A 17,108-nucleotide genomic window follows, 5' to 3' on the forward strand; every position below is an offset into this window, starting at 1 on the left:
GCAGACAGAAACATAGCAGTCCTAAAAGATATTACTAGCAGTTGAGCTAGAAGAAAACCCTTAGTAGAAAACAAAGAAAACCCTTAGTAGAAAACAATGAGGATTAGAGTGGATGAACACATTAGAACCCTAATAGAGAATGGGGTTAGAAATCGTCACCGTTCTATGTTTGTCATGATTGGTGACAAATCCCGTGACCAGGCATGCACTTTTCGTTCCTCCTTTTTATCTGCGTAAATGTTGTTAAAAATTTGAACTTGATTCTGATTCTTCACTTTTTTATATAACAGATTGTTAATTTGCACTACATGTTGAGTAAAGCTCTAGTGAGGTCACGGCCTACTGTGCTTTGGTGCTATAAGGACAAACTTGAACTTAGTAGGTTGGTTCTCTACTTATTCCGATTTTTTTTTTTAATTATGGATATAGTCGTTTTTGTTAATTTTTGCCTTTATTAAAATGTGAATTTGTTAATTCTATATGGAAGTTAGATTAAAACAATCCCACAAGTGTGGTCTGGGGAGGCTAGTGTGCACGCAGCCCTTACCTCCTGCCTTTAATAAGTCAGAGAGGCATAGATTAAAATTTGTAATTTGTATAAACTGCCATGGATTTTATTTGACATTAAGAAACTGTGAAAAATCTATGGAGCTGCTTGACCAAAATTCTTGACTTTGTTGTAGCAGTTATTCTGCATAGTCGAAGTTTGATGTTAGGGAATATTATTATTAAATATTGGAACTTTAGTCACTGCATCCTATGCTTTTATTGGAGTTGTTTAGCCTTTCAGAGATTTATATGTCAATATAATGCATTCTAGTACTTTTTATTATTATTATTATTATTATTATTATTATTATTATTATTATTGTTATTTTGGATAATATTGCCCTGCCATGAGTTTATATGGAGTAACATTGTCAGTGACGATTCATATAGTTGACCCCAACTTGTTTGGATTGAGGCGTAGTCGTTGTCTTGAAACTTTAGTCACTCTATTTGTTGCATGAAAAGTTAGTTTCAGCTTTATATCTGGAGTAAATTTACTGGCAAATTTTCAGGCACTGGAAGGAATGCTAGGGTCATTCTTTTGTGGAGGTTGTTATATTGGGTTGATTATCTTGCAAGTGATTAGTGAGGACTTTGTTCTGTGTTTTTTTCTCACTGCGTTCATCTCAGTTTGCCAGTGGATGTTATTTGTCATTTAGACAGTTTGTCAGTGATAGAGGCAATCGTCTTTTTGCAGTCACAAGCAGAAGAGAAAGAAGCAAGTGAAAAAATATATGCAGAGGGGACTACTGGACCCTGAAAAAGTAGAACCTTTTGAACTTTTCATTGAAACGGGAGGCGTCAGCTATTGCTTGTATAGAGATTCAGAAAGAATTCTAGGAAACACTTATGGCATGTGTGTACTACAGGTAAATGAGAGGTTTTAAATCTCCATGAACTATTTGCAGCAAATCGACTTCCTATTTCCTCTTTTAAGCCTCTATGTAAATGTAATCATGATCTTTTGGAATATTTCATTTCTTTTCCTCTATGATGTTCTAGGATTTCGAGGTTTTGACACCCAATCTTCTTGCGAGAACAATAGAGACAGTTGAAGGTGGTGGGCTAATTTTATTGTTGATTCGCACTTTGTCCTCTCTTAAGAGCCTCTACGCCATGGCCATGGTACACTCCAGTCCCAACTGCTCTGCTTTCTAGGCCGGAAAACTTTGAATAAGTAGTAGATTCATGATGTCCCTTCCCTTTTTACTTCTTATTTGTTTTTTTCTTGCTCTTTATTGTAAAATAAGATTTCAACTGATCTCTCTCACACACACACACAAGAAGAAGAGTATTTGAATGAAGAAGCTACTACTGGCTTGCAGATTGCTAATTGGTTTTCAATGCGTGCTTAATCGTAAGACTCACTGTAGTTTTGTGAAAATGCAGGATGTTCACAACAGATTTCGTACGGAATCCCATGCACACGCTACCCCTCGCTTTAATGAGCGTTTTATACTCTCTATTGCATCATGTGAAACATGTATTGTCATGAATGATGAATTACAAACTCTACCAATCTCCTTCCACATGAAGAATATTACTGCTGTTCCAATTCAAGAGGTAAAGTTCTTCCTGGATCGGTTCGATCATGAGTCGTACTATTTACTGTTTTCTATATCTTAGATGATAGGCATTGATTTAGATGATAGTCCATATAAATTATAGTTCTCATATATAATTACACCATATCAGATGTTGAACTGTGAAAGAATTACTATTTCCGGAGTCACTTTTAGTACAAGGTAACTATCTTTGATAATCTCTTGATATAAGCATTCATGATTCTTTCTTTGATAAAGGATTCTGAGGGGCTTTCAGAAGCAGAAAGGGAATTAAGGAATTTAAAAGAACAATTGAATGAAGACTTCCCTGTTGGTCCTCTTATTCGTAAATGCTGTACCTTGGACCAGGTTAGTTACTTGAACTGTAAAAGTTGGCATTTGTTTTTTCAATTGTTCTCTGAATATGTCATTCGTAGCCATTTACTAGACTATGTGGAACTAACCCCAGGATAAGAGTTACTTGCATGCAAGGTAGATGTTTAACTGAGTTATTGTATAGAACACAAGATTTTATTTTCTTGATAAGGTTGTATAGAACACAAGATTAACAGGAGATAATGACTTGATAATTGGTAAAATTTACATTTACGGTGGACACTTTGTCCTTTTCTTTTGTGGCGTAATGTTGGATTGGTTGCAACCACTGGTAACTAGGATCACTAAGTAATCAGACAATACGCAGTTAATAGGAGGATTTTTAAAAAAAAAATAGATAGCATAAGGGGATAGTTCTTTGGGATTTGAGATTTCGGAGGAACCTACAACATTGGGAGATAGAAGAGTTCCACAACTTGATCGAGTTATTGTATGGGTGGGATTCGTCAAATAATATATCCGATATGTGGAGGTGTCGAGAGGGTAGGGAGGGTATTTTCTCTGATAAATCTTTTTATAAGAGGCTGCTAGAGAGAGAGAGAGGGAGGAGCATATTTTTCCTCTTCGCTCTATTGGGATTCCCAAAGCACCTAGAATGGTGTGTTTCTTCGTGTGGTTTGCAGCAAGGGGTTTGATTTTGACAGTAGAAAATCTAAGGGGAGGATTATTCATGTTATTTGGTGTTTCATGCGCAAGAGCTTGGGCGAAGATGTAGGTGATCTCTTATTGCATTGTCAAGTGGCTAATCGGTTGTGGAAGTTGGTCATTACTTGTTTGGGATACTATGGGTGATGGCAGGCGCAGTGAAGGAGGCGTTGCATATTTGGGTTCGCATGAGGGGGAGTAGGAACCCTAGGTCATGGAGCGTTGCCCCCTTAGCAATCATGTGGGTTATTTGGGGAGAGAGGAATAGGAGGTCATTTGAAGAGGTGGAACAAGATTTTAGAAAATTGCAATATAGTCTTTTGTTTCTCGTTTATTTTTGGTGTAATCATGAGGTTCCGGTTTGTATAGAGGATTGGGCCTCTTTTGTGGAGAACCATATTTTGGTATAGGTTCTCTTCTTTTGGTATATGGCTTGTATACAGGGTTCACCCCAATTGTTAATAAAATTATTTACCTTATTAAAAAAAAAGTGGGTGCTGTAGTAAGTACAACCATACATAAGAACTTGTCCAAAACTTTGAGCTTGTTGATTTAAAGCTTAATCATTATTGGTGCTTGTACCGGTTTTTTTCCTTCTCTGTTTGAATAATTCTTTTCCTACTTTTTTGGATTGAAAATTAACTGTCAACAAGTCAAAATTGTGAGAGTTGTCAGCACTTAAAAGATCTAATATGATTTTTTCTTAATTTTTGATGAAATCACCAAAAGTAGATTTCTCCATCCAAAGTGTTGATAATGAATGCAGACTAAAGAAGCCGCTGGTTGAATTGTGCAAATCCTTTTGTTGTAGAATCATGCAGTTCGGTTGGGCCAATCGCTCATAAAATAAAGCTTCACGACTTTTGATAAATAGAACAGAGCTTCACTCACTAAGTAAAAGAATATGACTTGCTGATAAAGAAATATCGCTTTGTGGGCTTTGAATCTTGAAGTTAGTAATTTTATTAGCATGTTAAGTCCTCCTTGCGTCAATTATTATCTGTTGGAGTTCCTACATTTCCCTTTCATAAAAAATGACTTCTTGTTCTTCCATGCTTTCATTAAATAAATCTTTAAGTCTTTTCTAATTGTTTAGTAAATTTTTGAAAGAACCATTTTTACTAGCTTAAATGGATGGATTCAATATCTAACTTTGTAATACCGAGTTCAACATAAATAGCAGTTGTCTGTCCACCGCAATTTAAACTTTTTTGTCCTATTACTGTAAGGTGCTATTAATCAAACAGTATGAAATAGGGAAAAGCAGTGATCACATTTCTTGACGCTATCCTGGATAAGACGCTCCGAAGTACTGTTGCTCTGCTTGCTGCTCGTGGCCGGGGGAAGTCAGCTGCTCTTGGGTTGGCAATTGCAGGGGCTGTTGCTGCAGGGTAAATCTGGTTTTGGTTTCAATATTCATTCCTCTCTGTGATCCTACCTTTTTATTGGATAACGGTGGTGTCCGGGCTAGCTTGCGCGGACCTCGATTAAATACACCAGATACCCGCTACCCCCACCCGCAACAGGTACCGGGCAACTCTGTCCCTCAAGGCTTAGACAGATGGGAAGAAGTAACCTAGTATTTTTTGTCTCTACTGGGGTTTGAACCTGAGATCTCATGGTTCTCCGCCCATTTCATTGGCCACTAAGCTACACCCTTGGGTTCCTCTGTGATCCTACTTTGTGCTTTACTAACTTCTATAGTTCGCTATTTCAGGTATTCCAATATTTATGTAACAGCGCCTAGTCCTGAAAATCTGAAAACTCTGTTTGACTTTGTCTGCAAGGGTTTCGCCATGCTCGAGTACAAGGTAAGAGGCAGATATATCTGTTTGAGCAGGGTCGATTTTCAGTCTCTATGAAATCTATCTTTTCCAGGGATGTTATTTTTCCTTTCGAGTCAGCCATTTGGCCCTTCAAGTCCTTTTAAGTGAGAAAATGCTTCCCCTACTGAAATATGCGTAAAAACATAAACATGGTATAAGATTTTCTTAAAGTTCTCGTGTAAGGGATTTTTCCCTGTCTCACATATAGTTGGTATCTGTGATTGATTTCACATTCTGCTGATGGTATATAGAGATGTTGTAACTTACTATATGCTTATTTTACAGGAACACCTTGATTATGATATTGTGATAAGCAATAATCCGGAGTTTAAAAAATCTATCGTGAGGATCAACATCTATAAGCAGCACAGACAAACAATTCAGGTCAGTAATATTGGGGAAGAGTTATATCATGATAATGGCTCTTCCATTTCCCAAGCTCATTCGTGCGGGAATAATCCTGGAATCTGATATCACTTTCTGCACCTTCTGTTGTCCCTGAACATTAGATGGCATTTTGAAAGCTTGCTCTAATTTAATTCCTCTTGGTGGTGATTTCTGTATGCTGGCTAGATTTCTTGTATTTCTCTCTTGTGCTACTGTGTTCTCTTAAGGTTGTCAATATATTGGTATTACTAAACTATTATTTTTCCTATTCTTACAAACATATGTATCTTTTACACCCGTATTGTTCATTATTTGCAAAGCGTTTTTGCAAGTATCCGATCATTGATGTACTTTATCATGTGTAATGCAATTAATTTTCCTTTTGTCTGAGTTTCTGATATTCTCTGCATCATTTATGCAATGCCAGTATATACTACCACATGAGCATGAAAAGCTATCACAAGTGGAATTGTTGGTGGTTGATGAAGCAGCAGCTATTCCATTACCTGTTGTCAGATCTTTGCTTGGTCCATACCTCGTCTTCCTTGCATCAACTGTGAACGGGTATGAGGCAGTGTTCTGCTTAGTTTCCTTCTAGTAATGTTATGCTCTCCAAAGAACCTCCTTTGCCAATATATGTTGCTTCTTGTAGTTTTGTTTCTTACACCAAAGAACCTCCTTTACCAATATATGTTTCTTCTTGTAGTTTTGTTTTTTACTCACTTATACGGCAGAAGAATATTTCTGACAGTCCTGTGTGTTTACCCTGGGGTTAACGGCGCTGATGATGAATCTATTCCTGTTATCTTTTTAAAAGCTATGAAGGTACTGGAAGATCCTTATCATTGAAGTTGCTGCAGCAACTAGAGGAACAAAGTCAGAAGTCCAAAAGTGCAGACAATGCACTTTCAGGTATTTCAGCTCCAGTTTTGCTAGTCATCACTCGACTTATGGTGCGTAGAGTCCATGTGGCCTGAAATAATGGTATCAGGAGGAACTAGGTAAGCAAAGAAAACTGAGATGAGAGAGCAGTGCTATTGGGTTCGGAACTCCTTATAGTTACTAAAGGCCAGGAGATACATCTGGAATTGTGCCTGTTTTTGTTAAATAACATAGTCTTTCTTATCTTAATTCATGCCTTAAATTGTGCCTTGGGCAATGCAGGTCTATGACTGAATGTTTGCAACTAAAACCAAGTATTTTGGTGAATAAAGCTGGAGTTATTCAAAGTATATAATTATAATACATGCTTTTAAAATATTCCAACTCCAATGTTCTTGCAGGTCCACCTGTGAATTTAAATGATGGAAAGTTTTCTATGACTGGACGTTCCAATTTAATTAAATGCTGACAATACGCTCTTGTCTTTAAAAATATATTGCTTTCTCTCAGGGCTTTGTTCATTCATAAGTGTCACTCTTTTTCTATGATGTACTTTTGCCTCTCATGATTATCCATGTTTGAAGTAGTGGTATGATCAACTGTCAAAGGTCTGTGCAAAATCTTGTTTCTTTCGTCTAGTTGTTTAAACTCTAAGTTTTCCCCTCAAATGTAGGTCGGCTTTTTAAAAAGATAGAATTGAGTGAATCCATTAGATATGCATCTGGCGATCGCATTGAACGATGGCTTAATGCTTTGCTCTGTTTGGATGTTACAAATACTATCCCAAGTATCAGAAGGTAAAACATCTTTGGCTTAACCTAGTTCCTACAGAAGTCAACCATGCTTTATCTCCAGTTACAATTCTCCTATTTTCACCAGGTTACCACAACCGGGTGATTGTGATCTCTACTACGTTAACCGGGACACACTTTTCTCTTATCATAAAGATAGTGAGTTATTTCTGCAGGTAAATCACCTTTCCTCTTGAAGTAATGTATTGTTTACAGTTAGGCTGATTTTTGCTTGGTCAACTTTGATATATTGTGATCCTTTTGCATTGAAACATTTGCAGCGAATGATGGCCCTCTATGTTGCTTCGCATTACAAAAATTCTCCAAATGATTTACAATTGATGGCTGATGCTCCAGCTCACCACTTGTTTGTGCTACTTGGTATGATTAAAACCAGTTGATGCTTTTTCAATAGAACATAATAGATTAATTGCGCATTAAGTAAATGCAAGAGCGCCTAACTATTGTTTTCACAGGTTCTGTTGATGAATCAGAAAATCGTCTTCCTGATATTCTGTGTGTCATCCAGGTTAGGGGTCTTGTTTGATAAGTCAATCATGTAAGGTTGATTTCTTAAGTCCTTTCTGATAAGGACAGTACTCGTTGGCCTCGAACAATGACATTGTCTGTGTTTATCTCTCATGATATCATAAGCCTTATTTGTTAGAGACACGAACTTTGAAGATTTACTTGATATAGATTACTTTTTCTTCGTGCTTTTTTTTTCTGGTTCAATTTAGTTCTTCTGAGAATTAAACAGGTGGTATTTATTTCAACTTAACAGTTTCTTGGAATCAAAGAAGCAGCACTAAGAGTTTTTGATCTATGTCTTAATTTGATTTAAACACACAGGTCTGCCTGGAGGGGCAAATCACCCAAGAGTCGGCTAAAAGAGCTCTAAGGGAAGGTCACCAGCCCTTTGGAGATCAGATACCTTGGAAGTTCTCCCAGCAGTTTGCTGATGACGTATTCCCAAGCCTTTCAGGTGCCCGCATCGTACGCATTGCTATACATCCGAATGCCATGAGGGTAATGCTTACCAATTCAAAAAATTATGAAAAACTTCTGAGACTTCCCTCTAGGTTTATCTTTGTCATATTGATCTCCTTCGTGGTTTAAGATGTTAGGGAACCTCCTTGTTTCGCATTAAAAGACAAATAGTTTGATATTGGAAGAAGAGACCTAGGAAAAGAGAATAAAACTTTCAACTTCAAGAATTTCATGCTATATTTTTTACTAATTTTTAATTACCATTCTTCATGCACTTGATAATATGGCAGGGGTACTTCTATTAAAATTGCATATACTGTTGTATTTGTCAAATGTAACCAATTTAAACCTAAAAAAGTTAAATTCACTTACATGTGTAAAACCAATAGAGCCATAACATTACATCCTAAAGAATAGATTACAGTATAATTATAGTACTTAAACAAAAACCTTAAGAAGGCAATAACAGTGTTGGAGGAAGCGTTGAAGCGGTAAAGCAAAGGGTAGTCCGCTTCAGATGACTGAGGCGAAGTGGTTTTAATGAAGCGAGCGCTTCGTCCACTGAAGCATGAAGCGTGTGCAGCTACTTCAGCGAGGGAGGCGTGCATTTTTTATTTTTTATTTTAAAAAGGTGGATTTTTTTTAAGAAGGTGGACATTTTACTTTTTTTACAGAGAAAAGGAATAGAATAATTTCTTCTTCTTTTATTTATTTGTTTGTCTTTTTGTTTTACTTTGTTAATTTAATTGAATTCTTTAGATGGTTCTATTTCTTCTTTTTCAGTTTGTTAATTTAATTGAATTTATTTATTTGTCTTCTCTCTTTTTTTTCACTTTGTTAATCTAATTGAATTTTTAAATTATTCTATTTCTTTTTTTAGTTTGTTAATTTAATTGAATTTTATTTATTTATTTATTTTTCTTTTTCTCTCTGTGTTTTTTCATGTGCTCTAAGGTTTATTTTGATATACTTTTTTATTGCACTTCACTTCAATGAAGCTACTGCTTCGCTTCACGCTTTAAGCGAAACAACCCCTTGTCGCTTTTTTTTTTTTTTTGCTTCACGCTCAAAATCACTGAGCAACAAAATGTTTATTGGTGACTAAATACAGAAGTTCTTCTCGGTCTGCTTAACCCATCGTCATTATTAGTTGATTTGTTCTATCAGGAGGAAGATTGTTTTACATTTTGTTATTGTTGAAGAGATTAGTGAAGGTTTCACACCAATTTTGTAGTATAAAAAGAGTTTTAAGGGGAGATTTGTTTGCCATACAAAATTTATCACTGATAATTAAAGCTGCATATAGATAGATTTGGAATATGACAGAAGTCTTGTCATCTTAACCCATCTCATTGAAATAAGGTCTGCATAGTTTGTGTTTAAAAGCAGACATGGAGGGAGGTTTTTGATAATTTTCGATCATTTTATTCCTTACTTTATCAGCATGTCTAACCATGTCTCACTGTGGTGTTGCAGATGGGTTATGGTTCTGTTGCGGTTGAACTCCTAACCAGGTAGCATCAAATTTCACAAGTCTCACATCTTCCGGTTTCCATATGATTTTGACAGTTGCTTTGATCACATTTGCTTTCTATAATTTGTGAAAGATTAAGCTACTCCACAGGCTGATGCTTGTTATGCATACTGGTGCTGCATATATATATATATATATATATATATATATATATATATATATATATATATATATATGTGGGGGGGGGGGGGGGGGGGAGTGTAGTAGGTTGGAACCATAACAACAACAAAAACGTATCCAATGTGATCTCACTAGTGAGGTTCGGGGAGAATGGTGTGTACGCAGACCTTATCCCTACCTTGTGTGAGGTAGAGAGGCTGCTTGTGATAGACACTCGGCTCAAGAAAAACGTTTTCAAACAGGTTTAAAAAATACAAGAGTAAAAAAAAGTTGAGATGAAAATACTGAATAAAAGAAAGTATTGACAACAAAAATAGTAAAGGTAACAAAAGTAAAAGAAACAACAGTAGTAATAAATTTGAAGCATAAGATAATAATAACATAATAATAATAATAACACTGATAAGACGAAGAGGGAGCAGATAAGGTGCTCTAAACTAGAACCATGTCTCCCACAGAAAAGAGAGAAAATGCTCGACTACCTACTAACCTTCTACTCCATGTTCTCTTATCTAGCTTCATGTCCTCGTTGAGCTAAAGATGTGTTATATCTTGTCTAATCACCTCTCTCCAACTCTTCCTCGGTCTACCTTTACTTTTCCTTAGACCTATCACTGCCAACCTCTTGTACTTCCTCATTGGGGTATCAATGCTCTTCCTCTTCAAATGCCCAAACCATCTTAGCTTCGCTTTCCGCATTTTGTCCACCACGGAGGCCACTCCCATTTTGCCTAGTATATCTTCGTTGCTAATCTTATCTCTCCTAGTATGCCCACACATCCATCTAAGCATCTTCATTTTCGTTATTTTTATCTTTTGAACGTGTGAGTTCTTGATTGGCCAACACTCTGCCCCATACAACATAGTTGGTCTAATAACCACTAAATATAACTTACCTTTAAGTCTTGGTGGCACATTCTTATCACATAGGACATCAGATGCAAGTCTCCATTTCATTTACCCCGCTGCAATACGATGTGTGACATCATCGTCGATCTCCCCATTTCCTTGAATTATTGACCTAAGATACTTGAAGCTTCCTCTCCTGGAAATGACATGTGTATCAATCCTCATTTCCCCATCCGCTTCATGTGATGCGTCATTGAACTCGCACCCATGTACTTTGTTTTAGTCCTGCTCGACCTGAAACCTTTAGACTCTAGGGTTTATCTCCAAACCCCCAATTTATCGATAACTCTGCCGCGTGTCTCGTCAATCATTACTGTCATTTGCAAATAATATAGGCCAGGGTACCTCCCTTTGAATATGTCGAGTCAATTCATCCATCACCAAGGCAACTAATTATTTAAAATGGAGACAACTTCTCATCATCTGGAAGCTAACATAATAAACCTTTTCCCTCCCTCATGCTATCAAGGTAGCTTTTGGATAGCAAGAAGCCCTATTCTCCCACACATTGAACTTAAGAGTAAACTCTTTGTTTTACTGTTATCATTCTATAAAAAAAAAGAGTTATCTCTTTGTTTGGGTAATCATTAAGAATAGTTTGTTCATGGGTAATCATCAAGAATTTCATGAAAAACTATATAAAGGAAAAAAAAGTCAAGTTAAAGGGACTATGAAGCTAAATGGTAATCACTTCAGATCCCTTCAATCCTCGGAGAAGCAAAATAGAAAGAGAGGTTTTAAGTAGAAATGCCCTAAAGAGAAAGAGAGTTCAAGTCATTATCACACACTTTAATCCTCCGGTGAATGATGTGACAATTCTAAGTAATTCCATCCTTTCAGTTCATATGTTTATACTGAAAGTAAGCCCATTTACCCTTTATTTCTCCCCCGTTATGTTATTTTCTGATTTTTCTCAATTTTTACTAAACATAAATTACTTCAATTTATTGTAAATGGGCGGCATTCATCTTTCAGTGATTACCATTTGACACCAAAATATTGTTTGAATTTGTGGCTTTTAATTTTTATGAGCTCTAATGTGAGAATAGAGAAACTTGAACTGAAACATGATTGGAGCTGGCGGAGCGGAGGAATTCACAAGGGTAGAGAAAGAAGAAGGCGGGAGGGATGAGCGAAGAATAGAGGAGGGTGTGTTTGGTTTTAATTTATCTAATGAAAGGACAGAAACGTCCTCACTTTTGATAAGGATGGTGTTCGCTACTACACTCATGTAGGGGTCGTTTGGTAGGGTGCATAAGAATAATGCTGAATGGGTTGTATTAGTAATGCTTGTATTATGTATGTTTGCATTAGTTATGCTGACATATTTCTTATCCATTGCTTGGTTTGATTTATTAAAGCATTACACAATTTTTAAAAGAATTATTTGTTTACAAAAATACCCTCGTAACCAGTTCATCACTCTATCTTACAAGAAATATATGCTGAGGAATGTCTTTATATGATAATGGCGTGGGCTATAGCACAATAGTGTGTTAGCAAACACCAAACACCCCCTCCCCTCCCCCCCAAACACAGACACACACACGCATATATACACATTGAACAAGAAACTCAAATTAACCTCTGCTAATTCCGTCCTATAAAAGAATTAGAAAGTACCGCTCTCCACCCAAATCATTTGATAAAATTATCTATGGTCTCAACTTCTGTGTCGGTGCCCTCCTTCCACCCCCCTCAGTTGAGAAATTTTCCAAATACACCATTTTCCGCAAAGTGTATCTCCTTCATCGATTTCAGCTTCTCCAAGTATCTCTGGTGTTTATCAGAACAAGCATTATCTCATTCATTACACAACTTGTTAATGACAGTCTTAATACATGCTGAAACCACTAACAACCCCGGGCCCCAGGTGTTGCTTTGGTTTCACAATGGACGACAGAGAGAAGGGAAAAAAACATAGTGGATAAAAATATTGGGTTTAAATTTAGGTAGAAAGACCAAAAAGCCCTCTCATTGTTATTATTTAATGTGTTGGCAGGGTATTTAAGGAAACCTGCTACAACCATGTAGTAGGTTAGCGAAAGTCGTATATATGTATATGTCTCTCTCTATATATATATGCAGCCCATCAAAAATTAAAAGCCAGTTCTTCTCCACTCTGTTTTTTTCCCTTCTATTCGTCGTTCACGTAGTAGGTTATTGCTTATCTTTCCTACATAGATTTTTTGAGGCACAATAAGTTAATTTACTGTTAATAGGTACTTTGAGGGTCAGTTGACTCAATTATCTGAAGTAGAGACAGAAGATGCTCTGGAGACTCCGCAAGTCAATGTAACTGAAGCTGCAGAGAAGGTATTCCTATTTGATCTAATTTTGCAACTTGTGCTTTAGGTTACGGGCTTTCCTGTTATCATTTGGGTGTTCGAAAACTGCAAAAGGTACTAATTTTTAACAATGTTAAATCATAATACTATTACTCACTGAATCTGTCGTTGCTTCATGTTGATGTGGTTTGTCTGCATAGCACTTTGTAGTGCATGATATATCATGTTAAGGCCTTCTGATTGACCATTATCTGTAATATGGCAAGTGAGATGGTTGAAAAATCTAGAAAACTTCTATTTGGAATTAGAACCTTTTTAGGTAATTGTTCTTGAATTCAAACTACCTTCCTTTCAGTTCTCTTTGCTCGAAGAAAATATAACATCAAGAACAGATCTTCCTCCTTTGCTTGTCCCATTACGTGAAAGACGGCCTGAAAGGCTCCATTACCTTGGGGTCTCATTTGGACTTACATTGGATCTCTTCCGCTTTTGGAGAAAACATAAGTTTGCTCCATTTTTCATAGGCAATGCCCCGGTAAGTCTCGGAGTCCTTTGTTCCTGAAATTCTCTTTAGATGTTTGCTATTGAGGACTAATTGTGATCAAACATATGATTGGATAACATATGATTGGATGAATCAGAACAGCGTAACTGGTGAATACACATGCATGGTCTTGAAGGCATTGAAAAATGATGATGTTGAAGCTGCTGGGTCAGATGCGTGTGGCTTTTATGGTCCCTACTACCGAGGTATCAGTTGCTTTTGTTCTTCTCGAAAATTTAAAGGAGATGGAAGAATCTTTTGCAATGATAAAAAGGAACACAAATTTTATGATTCCTAATATATGTTCCCTAGTTTTTTTACATTGTCAAGAGAGTAGTGACTTCTTATTACAAGCAACCTCTGGAATTATAAAATATCTCATCGAGGAGGTGAAAATTGTCTTCCTCACCCCGGTTCAAATTTTGGAGAAAACAGAGATATACAAGTTTTCATGTGGTGCCCCCTCACTTTCTTATCTCCCTTCCTTTCTATCCGCTTCCCGTCAATCTAACTACCTGCAGATCTTGTAGTAGCTAATATTTATTCTATTAGTTCTTTTCTTCTTCTTTTTCTTTCGATATATTGATGTTGTCTATAACATTCTCAGAATACAAGCGAAGGTTAGTCGAACTGTTGGGTTCTACCTACCGGAAGATGAACTACAAGCTTGCTATGAGGTAAAATTGAATATTTTGGTGTTTAGTTAATATGTATGTCTCTTTACATATTCTTATGATGGCCATAATCGTGCAGTGTCTTTGATCCGAAGATCAATTTTGTCGAGCAGGACCCTACTGCTTCTGCTTCAAGTGAATTCTTAAACTTCATGAAGTTTGTTTTGGAACCTCATGAGATGAAGAGGCTTGAAGCTTACTCAAATAGCCTAATTGACTATCCCTTGGTAAGAAATGAGTTGCTTAGGGAAGAAATACGTTATATTAAGTAGTGAAGCAAGATATCATGTAATACAGTGTTAAGTCGGTGGACGTCCTATTACCAACAGTCACATTATAGAAAGAACCTGAGTACTTTGAGCCACTCAAACAACCTGATTGACTTCTCCTGGTTAGATCTCAATTGGTGATGAGATGAAAATATGCTATATCAAGTAGTGATAGAATATTCTCTGGTGCACTATTGAGATGTATGTTTCAGTATCTACAATCATATTGAGCTTGTGATTAAGAAGAAAAACATAGTGGTAAACATGCCTGAACAACTTGAAACACCAAAAAGAGCTTAAAGTTGTGCATCTCTCCAATTTGAAACACCATTAATCAACTGGAATTCACTTTTAGGTAACTCATATTGGTACATATTACTTTTGGCAACAAGAAAATTCTGAACCAAAAATGATATGTGAAATATGTCTGTTATATTTCTTTATAATTTAATAGCAGGTGTATCGTTGTCCTCTCTTTGTCTGTTTTGTGTCTAGGTCTTCAGTTATAAAGGTTGAAGTTCTAATTTGATACATGGGAAGAAAATCCTATAATTAGATATTTGATATCTAAAGAATTTTAAGCATGGAGATCACAAAGGGTCATGTTATCCGGTGCATAGAATTAGAAAGACCAATAATATAACAGGGGAAAGAAATAAAGGGATAAAAGATGTGGCCGCCGCACAAAAACCCTTCAAAAGTGCCCAATATTTTGTGTGTGGACATAACATCTAAGGAGGATAAAACTACCTTTCCTTTAATTCTGCGATATTTAAATATCTCAAAAGCGCCTGACATTTGGTTTTTTGCATATTTTCCATGTTAAATATTTGCATGAGCTATTTTTTCACAGATTCGAGATGTTGCTCAAAAACTTGCGCGCATGTATTTTTTGGAGCATTTGCCAGTATCACTTTCATATGCCCAGGCTTCGCTTTTGCTTTGCTATGGCCTGCAGCACAAAGACATCCCTGAAATAGAGGTGTGCTTGCTTGCTAGTGTTTATTTTAATAGTTTATTCTACACTGTCAGACCGTGGACAGTGAAATACCCTTCTCCTTTTTGTTTAGGCGGCTAGTTTTCCTTTGCATCCAAAATAAGGTACTTTCATTAATGAATTCCAGTGCTCTGAGTTTACTCTTTTTAATTCTTATTTTACAGGGAGAAATGAATTTGGAAAGGCAGCAGATATTGTCCTTGTTCATGAAAGTCATGAAGAGGCTTTGCAAATACCTAAATAATCTAACATCAAAAGAAATTGACTCAACTGTATCTCAGCTTAAAGTGGTAAGTAGATGAGTTATATTTCACTCTCGCGTACGTCCTATGCTAAGAGCAGTTGAAATAATCTAACATTAACAAGCGAACAATATCTGCATGTGTCATAATGCTGTGTATCAATTAGTCAACATAAGCAAATATTCCAACACTTCTCGTGTTAGTTTGCCTCGAAATATGAACAATTTAGTTTTAATCAAAGAGCAGTTGAGGCACTGTAACTGCTTATCTTCTGCTCATCTGTCTTTGCTGAACATTCACTTTTCTTGCTTGTTTTTAGATTAAGATGGAACCACATTCTATATCTGTGGATGAAGATCTCTGCGATGCTGCAAAGAAAGTCCAGGTTTGAAAATGCTTACTATCGTCTCTGCAAGTTTTCCCCCGCTTGGAAAGTTCTCTACTTACCTAAGATCATATGTAGGATGAGATGAAAGCCAAGTCGGACGGTTTGTTGAATCCAGAACTATTTCAGCAGTTCGCTATAGTGGACAGAGAAGCTGATTTTGAAAATGCTCTCCAGAATGGTGGTGGGAAGATAGTTCCTGGTGGTGTAATCAGTGTAAAATCCAACAAATTCAAGCTTGAGAAGCATTCCGAGCCGGAGACTGAAAAGAGTGGCAAGAAAAGAAACAAAAACCATTCTGGATTAAAATCAAGTAAGAAGATGAGGAGTTGATCTTGTTGGCACACTAAGTTCTTCCCTCTCGTTTTCAATACTACTACAACAACAACAACAAACCAAGTGTAATCCCACAAGTGGAGTCTGGGAAGGGTAGTGTGAATGCAGACCTACCTTATGACGATAGAGTTACCTTTCGTTTTCAATGCCAACTTCATTTCCTCGGCAGTCTCTCTTATTAATTTATGGCAAGGGTTGAGTAGAGCGCCATTATGCATCTCGCTGCATATTTCCATAGAAATTACAACCATCACCACTATTTATGCATGATTTATAGGTTCATCCCAATTTTGTGAATTTATCTTGGCAAATGTAAAATATTCTTGGAATATCTTTTGACTATGTAAATAGGATAGGGATACTAGTTGTCTTGTCCTTCAGTCTTATAGAAGCTCTCCTTGGCGGAATTTTCAACCCCTCTAAATTGACTCCAATTTTTTAATTTTATTTTAACACCTCATCTTAGCTTTGGTCCTTTTGGACACTTCACCCTCATTTCTAATGTGCCGTTTAAACACAAAAAAAATCTTGTCACATGGGGTGAGTTCCCTCACCTGGTAAGCATGTGAGGGTGTATTTTGTATCTTCCCCTTCCTAATTTATATGACACTCTTTTATCTTTAGTCAGTTCTGAAAAAGTAATATTTTTTTATATTTAGTAACTTAAATTGGGACGGAGAAAGTATATATTTTTGTATCATTTTAATGGTAACAAAATTACTGTTGTTTATTTAGGTACATATGTCGCGTAGGCTCCTAAATTGGCGTTGGCTTTACTTCTATCTTAATTTTTTTCTTAG

General features: G+C 36.5%; 1 protein-coding gene across 1 annotated transcript; it reads left to right on the top strand.

Annotated features, from left to right (window-relative positions):
* LOC104108012 (RNA cytidine acetyltransferase 1-like) lies at positions 1-16,683 on the top strand. The gene is made up of 26 exons (XM_009616968.4): positions 1-201; positions 291-382; positions 1,247-1,418; positions 1,552-1,674; positions 1,939-2,112; positions 2,352-2,462; positions 4,392-4,525; positions 4,852-4,945; positions 5,246-5,344; positions 5,775-5,911; positions 6,165-6,259; positions 6,903-7,026; positions 7,109-7,196; positions 7,302-7,401; positions 7,497-7,549; positions 7,873-8,049; positions 9,487-9,524; positions 12,796-12,889; positions 13,217-13,396; positions 13,503-13,611; positions 14,013-14,082; positions 14,159-14,306; positions 15,202-15,330; positions 15,510-15,635; positions 15,907-15,972; positions 16,051-16,683. Exons 1-26 carry the CDS (start codon positions 97-99, stop codon positions 16,303-16,305), a joined length of 3,093 nt encoding a protein of 1,030 aa, XP_009615263.1. The 5' UTR covers positions 1-96; the 3' UTR covers positions 16,306-16,683.
* The last annotated feature ends 425 nt before the right edge of the window (positions 16,684-17,108 follow it).

This window comes from Nicotiana tomentosiformis, chromosome 4 (assembly GCF_000390325.3).
Source record: "Nicotiana tomentosiformis chromosome 4, ASM39032v3, whole genome shotgun sequence".
Lineage (NCBI taxonomy): Eukaryota > Viridiplantae > Streptophyta > Magnoliopsida > Solanales > Solanaceae > Nicotiana > Nicotiana tomentosiformis.